This window comes from Trachemys scripta, chromosome 14 (assembly GCF_013100865.1).
Source record: "Trachemys scripta elegans isolate TJP31775 chromosome 14, CAS_Tse_1.0, whole genome shotgun sequence".
Lineage (NCBI taxonomy): Eukaryota > Metazoa > Chordata > Testudines > Emydidae > Trachemys > Trachemys scripta.
Window position 1 is genome coordinate 23,007,753 of NC_048311.1, and position 10,080 is coordinate 23,017,832.

At 41.3% G+C, this 10,080-nt stretch overlaps 1 protein-coding gene across 5 annotated transcripts in view; it reads right to left on the minus strand.

Annotated features, from left to right (window-relative positions):
* Positions 1 to 9,488, minus strand: part of SPAG9 (sperm associated antigen 9) — a 105,468-nt gene extending 95,980 nt beyond the window's left edge. For 2 of the 5 annotated variants that reach the window (XM_034788974.1, XM_034788970.1), the window contains exon 1: positions 9,065 to 9,487. In XM_034788974.1, coding sequence (XP_034644865.1) covers positions 9,065 to 9,370 — 306 coding nt within the window. In that variant the 5' untranslated portion in view covers positions 9,371 to 9,487. Of the gene's footprint in view, positions 1 to 9,064 lie in introns of all 5 variants that reach the window. The other 3 variants (XM_034788975.1, XM_034788973.1, XM_034788971.1) reach the window with 2 other exon arrangements.
* Between the last annotated feature and the right edge of the window lie 592 nt (positions 9,489 to 10,080).

Genomic DNA, 10,080 nt, shown 5'->3' on the forward strand with positions numbered 1-10,080 from the left:
AAGCGTTCTGTGTCACTTTGAGATCAATACTGGGTCAACACCCATTCTGGATTTACATGAAGTTTAGAAAATTGATCCTATTCTCTTAAGTAGAATAAATTCTTCATAAGCCAACCTGTTTTACAAAGAGTAAAATATGAAATATTGGAAACAGTACCTATTTGTTATATAGGCTATTGAAGAGCTAACATGCAACAAGTTTTGAAGACCGCTAAAGAAAGGTGAGTAATTCAACTATCAACAGCTTAATCATCAGCCAGACTACTGGTCCTCATGTAGCAACATCTATTTATGATCCTATAAAGCTACGGTCATGATCTAGAACAGTTTCACTTCCATAAACTATTTTCAATAGACTTTCACTCCTGAATGTAGAAAGCAGCCCGTGGGAGCGAAAAAGTTTGCATTTCACAGGAAACTGTTGTGTAGTCAACAGTTTATAAACAGAAGTGAATCTATGAACCACACTTGAACAACAGGTTTCAGAGGGGTAGCCGTATTGGTCTGTATCAGCAAAAACAACAAGTCCTTATGGCACCTTAGAGACTAATATTTATTTGGGCATAAGCTTTTGTGAGCTAAAACCCACTTCATCAGATGCATGGAGTGAAAAATACAGTAAGCAAAATATATATTATAGCACATGAAAAGATGGAAGTTGCCTTACCAAGTGTGGGGTCAGTGCTAATGAGCCAATTCAATTAAGGTGGAAGTGGCCTATTCTCAACAGTTGACAAAAAGGTGCATCAGCAGAGGGGAAATTACTTTTTGTAGTGACCCATCCACTCCCAGTCTCTATTCAGGCTAATTTGATGATGTCCAGTTTGCAAATTAACTCCAGTTCTGCAGTTTTTCGTTGGAGACTGTTTTTGAAGTTTTTTGTCTGTCTTAAGTCTGTTATTGAGTGTCCATACAATTGAAGTGTTCTCCTACTGGTTTTTGAATGTTACATTCCTTGATGTCTGATTTGTGTCCATTTATTCTTTTGCGTAGAGACTGTCCAGTCTGGCCAATGTACATAGAGGGGCATTGCTGGCACATGATGGCATATGTCACATTGGTAGATGTGCAGGTGAACAAGCCCCTGATGGTGTGGCTGATGTGGTTAGGTCCTATGATTGTGTCCCTTGAATAGATATGCGGACAGAGTTGGCAACTGGGTTTGTTGCAAGGATTGGTTCCTGGGTTAGTGTTCTTGTTGTGTGGTGTGTAGTTGCTGGTGAGTATTTGCTTCAGTTTGGAGGGCTGTCTGTAAGCCAGGACTGGCCTGCCTCCCAAGGTCATCAAGGATCTACAACCTACCCTGAAGGACAATCCCTCACTCTCACAAACCTTGATTGCATTAGCCTCATTAGTACTACAAAATGAATTTTCCCTCCTTTGGTATTCACCCCTTCTTGTCAACTGTTGAGAATAGGCCACTTCCACCTTAATTGAACTGGCTCGTGAGCGCTGACCCCCCCACTTGATAAGGCAACTCCCATATTTTCATGTGCTATAATATATATATTCTGCTTACTGTATTTTTCACTCCATGCATCTGATGAAGTGGGTTTTAGCCCACAAAAGCTTATGCCCAAATAAATGTGTTAGTCTCTAAGGTGCCACAAGGACTCCTCGTTGTTTTTACTTGAATAACATTTACAGTTTAAGTTTATAGTGAGCACACAGCATGCCATTTACCTTATGTAGCATTCCAGTGTTCATTTTTGGAGCATTTTGTCCGAATTAACTTTCCTCGATCATTTGGCCAATAAGGTGTAATCAAAAAACTTTAAAGCAGTGCCAAGCAGACTAAGATAACTTAGTCCTCTACAACCACTCCTGCCCTTCCTAACCTTAGATACTTGTCTTCCAGCACGAAGTATGGAAGCTATTAAGCATCTCAAAATCCTTTGTACACAAGTGGGAGTGGGAAGGAGGAAAAACAGGAAGTGTGTTAAGGAACAAATGCCAGCAGCACTGCTGCCATCCAGTTAGAATTACATCCAGGAATCAATTTTTTAATACTTGCCTCTCCATCTGATAGTTATTACTATTCAATAGCCTATGAGAAGTTCATGATCTGAGTCCAATTCCTATATGGGCATTATGCAAAATTAATTTGTACTAGTAGCTGAAATCCCTTGCTGTCATACAGGTGTGGCGGCTGGGCTAAGTAATCCACTATCTGTGTTGTCTCCCTCATACAGTGATTAAAAATGGCAAAATGTACACATGCTTATTCAACTCTCACATACAAATCATATTAATTTTAATACTGAATGGGGGGGACAGACAGCAGTTTTAACATGCATAGCAAAGTTTTAAATTGGGAGTTAAAGACATGAAAGCTAAAAGCGTTTAATGAAAGTTAAAATTCTAGATCAGTTGTTTCAGGGAACATTACTCTTCATTGTTCAAGCAAATGAGCGCACAAGTAATTTAAGTATAGTTATACAGTAACGGTATTATTTGCAAGCTGTGGGAGCACTGTGATGAACCAAGTTGTAGTAGTTCCAATATCAGAAGTGTCCAACAATCAATGCTTTATTGTAGCTACACTGTACATAACACTTTTAAAGTTCTAGCTAACTTGTTTTGATTCTTTCAGGGATGGCTGGAAAGTAATAATAAAATAGTCCAGTTACTAGCTGGATTTCATAGTAACAAATACAATGTATTGTTCCATATTCTAGTATTCAACATATATAATAATGAAGATAACAGACAATAACCTAAAGCCAGAAAGCTAAAACAGTGTTACAGAAAGGCTGCGGCCTTATCTGCTGAAATTGTTTTTTCCCACCCATCTCATGACTGTGATGTGTGGAAGTGATATCAGGAGGAGGAAGTAAACCAGATACAGAAGTATGCATAATAAACTACATTCAAAACTATGCAGAGAGCGAGCACAAGACCTGTAGGTCTTTGGCAGTTCATACGTATTGCGCTTATCCTCTGCGCAGGGTGAAATTCACTAAGTTAGTATATTTTGTAGGTAATGGGGCTTCAAAAGTAGACAAAGAAATGAAAGTGATACGTGAAGTTCTGACTGCTCAAAAGTACCTTTACGGTTCAAATGTCTAAAAAAAGGGTGGACTTTAAAAACCACAGAAGTTACATCTGTAGGGAAAGCATACCACTTCAGCAAACAGACAAAAAAAAAAAAACCCTGAGCATCATACCCTCCCCATAGTAGAAAGCTGTGTTCTCTCTGATCTAACAACAATAGGAAAAAGGAATCTCTATAGGTATGCAGGCTCCTTTCAGTGACAGACTCCTTGACCTCACTGCAAGTTCACTTAAATCATCAATCATCACGCTGTCACACATGGAGCACTGGTGACCCAGGGAACCCTTTCTTATGGACCTAAGAGCTGGCAGGTCACATGGCACTCCTTGTTTCCAATTGCAAAGAGCGGCCTATTCTTTACCATTACTACTAGTCAACATAAGTAATTGCTATAGTTGCAACAGGGATGATATAGGATTATGAATGAGATTAATGAGAAGTTGGGAAGATGATCCACATGATGATCTATTTAGATGAGGCTGATATAGGACTCCTGTGCGAACAAGTAGCTTTTCAAAAATATGTCAAAGTTGAGCGTCACTCTTGAGACTATTCCCCAAAAATACTGCATTGAAATAGCTTGTTCACAATTGTTTACATCTAATTTTTTATGCTCCATCAAATTTTAGATCTATAAAGGGAAAGAGAATTCATAACACTTTATAAAAGCACTTCATTTCTACTAATGCAGACCAACCAGCAAGAAATTCTGATAGTGCATTTAAATAATTTGGCTCTGTTTTCTATTCATACTATAAACTTGAACAAGAGTGCTTTCACATAAGCTGTTATATGGCTATCACAGGACTCAATGGTGTTCATATGACAGCGCTTGGAGCAAAATGCTAAGAGAAGCAAGAAACAGCTGATGCTCAAAGACAGGTAAATGTGTTTTGTGGTTCTCTGCTTGAATGAAGGGAGTTCATATATAAATTTATTAGTTTATTCCAGTATTCCTATGAACTGCTGGAAGAGGGAGTGAACAGTTTAACCATTTTCCCTTGTTTTAGGAATATTCACTAGTGAAATATATGGTGTAAAAATACGACCAGAAACCAGAAACATACAACTTGCACTTTTTTATTCTTTCTGATAGACAGAGGGTCTAAAAGGGTTTTTTGTTTAAGTTTTTTGGCCTTTTTTTATTAACATTTAAGGCCAGGTCTAGCTTATTCATTCTTGTTAGTGCCGCTTCCCTTTTAAAATGACAAAGTTTAACACAGGCCTTGCACGGAGTAACTTCTAACGCATTAAAGTGAGCAGAAGAAAATGTGCAAGAATAGGTTTAAATACAACTGCAACATTGTTAATTTGCTTCTATTTGACACTAGATTTCCAGAAGTCATGTGTGCCACATGAGTGCAAAAGATTAGCAACAATCTTACTTCTGAATCAACAGCTGTTTTTAAATCAATCTTAATGTCATCATCACACATAAAACCAAATATAGATCAAGTTTTTCATCCTTAGACACAATTTCTTCTAGAGCTGTACAGGACTTAGTTTTCAAATTAAGGTTGTTGTGGTTTTGTTTGCTTGTTTGTTTGTTTTTTTTACCTAGTTAAACGTAATTCTCTTGGTCATTCCACTGCTGTTTTAAAGATTTACACTGGGAAATCTAAAGAGATGCTAAGGACTCAAGTTCTATTCAAGGGGAATTATGTTCTATCCAAAACAAAAGAATATTCACCGACTAAGCAAAAGAATATTCAAAATAGGTGAAGTTATTCAAAGGGACACCACCAACTTATTTCTATTTTTGCCCATATTGTTACAAGTAACACCTAACATGAGAGAAATGTCTGTTTTTTTCTATTCTCCCTGTTATGCTCATGTTTACTTTTTGCATTTGACAGCACTATGCAGAGTCAGAGTTGCTATTTCCCTGTGTAGTTAGTTTCCCCTGTTTATGCAGATCTTCCACACAGCAAAAGGAGAGGGAAAAACACAAAACATTTTCAAAAATAGGGAAGTTATTGTGAAGTCACAGAAATTGGCAAGGCAGCTCAGCTTACACTACTTTTAACTTTTAAAAGTGACTGGATTTCAAGATAACATTCCTTTAAAAGTGAACTGACACTGAGGACCAACTTCAACTATTCTATCAAATGACATTTTACAAAATGTCAATTTGTAGCAAGCATTCCCTGAAATTTAGATGAACATAACACAGCAATTCAACATCCCACGTAAAGCCACTCCTTGGTTTTAATGGTTAAATTACACTAACACTTCACACTTCTTCAAAGGATTTTCTATGCATTAATCTTCACAACACCCATGTAAAGCAGTTAAATTTCCCATTTTGCACACTGCAAAATAAAGAAGGTATTTAAGTGACTTGCCCAACATCTCAGTACATCAACAGCAAATCAGGGGTGGACCGTAAGTTCCTGGCACTCAGATTCATGCTTCATTCACTCGATTACTACTTACCGCAGATTAAAAGTTACACACTGAAAGTATGTGACATTCAAAATGTTAAATCTGGATATGAGTTCTACTCTTATAAGAGTTAGAGTATTTAATTTTACTCACAGCTGAATAAGACAGTAATTTTAAATATTTAACACTGTTAACCTGAAATCCTAAGCAGAAAAACTTTAGCCATTGTCTTCCTCAGTATTTCCAAGTAACCTACAATACTTAAACCCATTTAGCGGGAAGCTGGAAATTAATTCCCTTTTCATGCCTAAATAAAAAAAGATGTATGTATTAAAAGATGTCAGGTTTCAAGAATAGGTTGATTTAATAAGTTATGGGGCAAGTCTATAAAACCCAAATCCCAGATAAATGTTTCTTTGCTGAAAGAAATTGCTTGTGGCTGTTTATAAGCCCAGTAGTAACATTAAGCATCAAAGCTTCCGTAACAATTTTCTGCCAGCTACCCATACCTAAACATAGACTTGTGTGCTCCTGAGGGAACTAGTCAGAAGTATATTTATACATAAGACACAGCAGCATAAAAGTTCTTTTCTTCCTCTTCCTCATTTCTTTGTTGCTTGGAACTTTGGCTATACTGGAACCTTATTAACCAATTTGCCTAATGCTTATTTTGTAAATATAAATGGTCACACAGCAGTCACATGCAAAATATTGGCAAAATATCCAGATATCCCATCTTCTCAATTTTCACGTTAAACCAGGAAACTGAACAAACATCACATACATAAAGTTATGCAGGCGGCTTCTTACTGGTTATGAAAACTGATCACATGCATCAGTCATTAAAGAAATGACTGGCACCCAAAGAATAGCTAAAAGAAGCAGATTTTAACTTCTCATTTTTGAAAATCATTACCAAAAGAAACCCACAATCACAACTTGCATCATGTCAAACAATGCTAATGAGGAAGAAATCCAACAAAAATGGGAGCTCGCTGATTAAAAAACAGTGAGGCAAAAAGGGTTCTGAGTTAAGAAACATCATGAATATTCATCATGAGACTACTCCAAAGAAAAAAATTCCTGTAATGATAGTGAGACAATTATCCAGAATAGTCAAACGAGGCAAGCCAAGCAATATCAGGCTTTTAATAGGGAATATGGAAAAATATCTTAACCTTTAGGTTAATCAAGCAATGGAAGAGTTCACCCAAATAAGTCAAAGAACTATTAAAGCCAACCATTTGTTAAAAAATTACCCCTTAAAAGAAAGCAATAGTACAAATCTGTAACTCATGTACCTTCCCCCTCATTTTATTCCCGCTGTTACCCTTTTGTAGAAGCATCTTTGCATTAGTACCAAACATTAAAAAATGGTTGCTATGACTGCATTTGGTAAATGCATGTACATCTTTGATTGTATCAGGCATTTTTAAAATTTATCAAGCATGTGTTAATGGAGTAATTGAAAATGGCCTGGGAATATTACAGGTGTGTGTTCATGTTGAAAGGACAGTGTTCACGTTTGAAAACAATACCTTATTGATAGTCGCTGAAACTGCAACTAACTTAAAGAACTTCCGCTGCAATTCAGTAACAATTTTAGTCTACATTATATTGGTCACCTTAATTGACTTACAGAAATAGAACACTACTATACTGCCAGAGAGATACCTACCGGTGCGCAACTTCTGAAAAGTCCATAAGAGCTGAAACAACAGCATCCCATTTTGTTTCTGTGATTTGTTATAGTTTCTGCTCCATGTTGTGGAGACCCTTTTTTCACATTCCATCTAAGTATGAACCATCCTTGCAATATAGTCATGAAAATTTACCAGTCCAGGAAAATAAGTCAAATACCCCCTCTTCGTTGTCACCTTGGTAATAAAGTGAAATTCAATCACCTATCAATAAATTAATTCACCTGGAATTAATGAGCAATTAATTTTGCAAATCTGGTATAGAAATGTATCGTATTCTTTTTACTGGTTTGGACAAAAACTAGATACAAGTCTTTAGAGGAAAGTTGTGTGTATTCATACTGTATTTCTTTATAACTTTACAAAACAAAGGATGTTTGTTATAGTCTTCTTGCCTGGTCAAGTGTGACCTGTAGCAATTTGTACCTTAACCTTTTTTCACACTAATTTAGAACTATTTGCATTGCAGGGTAGGGTTAATTTTACTAGGCTTGTAAAACAACTTTTTCTAAGTTAAAAAAAGACAACACTAGTACAGAAAAAGGCTACTTTGAGTAACAATGCTTTTCAGTTTTCAAAACAGAAATAAAAACATACAGGTGAGTGCAGGACAAGAAGCCTATGTCCGGACATGGACTATTTTTAAGACAGCTGGCTAAATTAAGGATAATGGTTTCACTCCGATTTCTTACTCCAATTTTGGAGAGATAGTGTGTTGGAGGAAATTAAAGCAACAGTGCGGGACAATATTGTTTGATACTTTTACACAAGAGATGCTTTACAAATTTCTACACTCTGAAATAAGGAACTGGATGAACTACCTTGACACACCCAACCATGGGGCTTATTATGTGGTATCATCACTGAAGGCCTATGCTACTGAACTATCTCTAGCCACCTGTTGCTCAGCTGAAGCTTCCATTCACCAGCCCAGGGAGTTACAGCCTGAACAGCACTGCCCATTTCTACACACCACATAATGTATCATTTTTTTAGTCACGCCCACACAAGATGTTTATAAGGAATGACAATAAAAATAACTATGGAGCTCCTTAACTTTAGAAAATTCACAGAGAGGAAGTTTGAGATACTGAGTCATTTAATGTTTGGTTCCTTGGTTACTCTCGCAAATAGTATTGTTCTTCTGTATAACCCATGTGAATACAAGAAAAATAATCTTCTAAAGCTGTTCTAGCCAGTTATTTTAAGAGTCGCAAAGAAAGAAGAGCCGCATAAAAGAGTGGAAGCTGTGGAATAAGTTAAAACAGCTTGCTGTAATCAACTCTGTATTGTAATTTTCTAACCACAGGGTTAAAAAAGGAATATGATGTACGATACATTCCTCTGACCAGGATGCTAAGAGTCAGTACAGTGTGAAGAAAAAGGGAAATGTCTGTTTCCCTCCCCCTACAAATAAGCCACTTGTTTAGCCATGATATGGTCATCTCTGCACCTCAGATGAGTTGGTGCGAAGTTGGGCGTCTGTGTGTGTGTGACCTACCTTGTATAGGAACCGGGTGAAGACAGGCTACTACAGAGTAGGGCCACACGCACGCTGGGAAGGGGGCTTAGCTCCACCGTCCCACCAGCAATAGGAAGAGGATGTTAAAAGCACCCTGCACCTCGCCCTACGAGATGGAAGCAAGTCCCGGGAGAAGGAGGTTGAAGTCTCCATCCCACTCCCCAGGAAAGGAAACCAGGCTTAGGAAACTCACCCGACCCCGGACCCCGTCGGCCCGGCCCCTACTCTCACCCTACCGAGACCCCTGTCTCCTCGGCCTGCTCCAGCGGCACCGCTCCCAGCCCCTGCCGAGCCAGTAGGGTGACCCGGTCCCCTCAGCGGTGCCACGGGCCAGTCCCGGATCCGCGCCCAGTGCCTCCTCTCGCTCGTCCCGGTGAGCAGCCCGACCCCGCGGCCCCTCACCTCCTCGGCCTGCTTGCGCAGCGCCTTCTCGCGCTCGTACTGGGTGAGCAGCTGCTCGTTGTCGTCCCGCAGCAGCTCCAGCTCCACGCTGGCCTCCTGGCTGTGCGCGCACACCGAGTCCAGGTTCTCCAGCACGGCCACCACCAGCGGCATCAGCTCGGCCACCACCTCCTCGTCGTAGCGCCCGATCAGCCGCTCGAACTCGCGGTAGATGGAGCCCGCCAGCCCCGACACCCGCTCCGACATCATGGCGGGGCCGGGGCCGCCCGGGTCTTCCTGGTACACCACGCCGTCCGCCAGCTCCATGGCCTCAGTGCGGCCGGCCCGCCTGGCTCCTTCCCTGACAGGGCCCGGCCGGGCGGCGGCTCTCAGCGCCTCCTCCCCACTCTGCGGCGGGGCCTTGCCTGGAGCGCGGGCGCACGGCACTGACCTCACCCACAGCGCCGGGGCGGGGCGCGGGGCAGCGGCGTCACCTGGACAGGGCGGGGCCGCATGCGGTGTGGGGAGGGAGAGGAATGGCGCGCGTGCGTCGCCGGACTCACCACGGCACAGGGGCGGGAGCGCGGGCCACGCTAGAGCGTATGGGGCGGGGCTTGCGTGAGGGGGCGGGGCCTCGCAGGAGGAGTGTGGCTGGGTCTGAGGTCCCTGGGGAAAGGGGTAGGGCTTGCGGGGGGGAAGGTCCTGGCGGGGACGGGAGTGGCCCAGTGGTGCTAAGGAGACAAAGTGAGGGAGGGGCTTAACGAGGGAGGGAAAGAAGTGGGCGGGGCCCGTTGGCTGAGGGAGAAAATGTGGGTGTGGGGGGCATGTGGGGAGGAGACTGTCAGGGGAGGAATGAAGTGACCTGCAGGAGGAGGCTGCACTAAGGGAAGAGGGGCCTGTATCAGAGGCTTTTGGGGGCTAAGGGACGGGGGGAGGAGGATGCCTGACCTCACGGAAAGGAGAGAGTGGGGCGAGGAGAAGGGGTAGGTGGAGCCACACCTAAGTCTTGTGATGTTTTGTATGGGATCCAGTCCAAG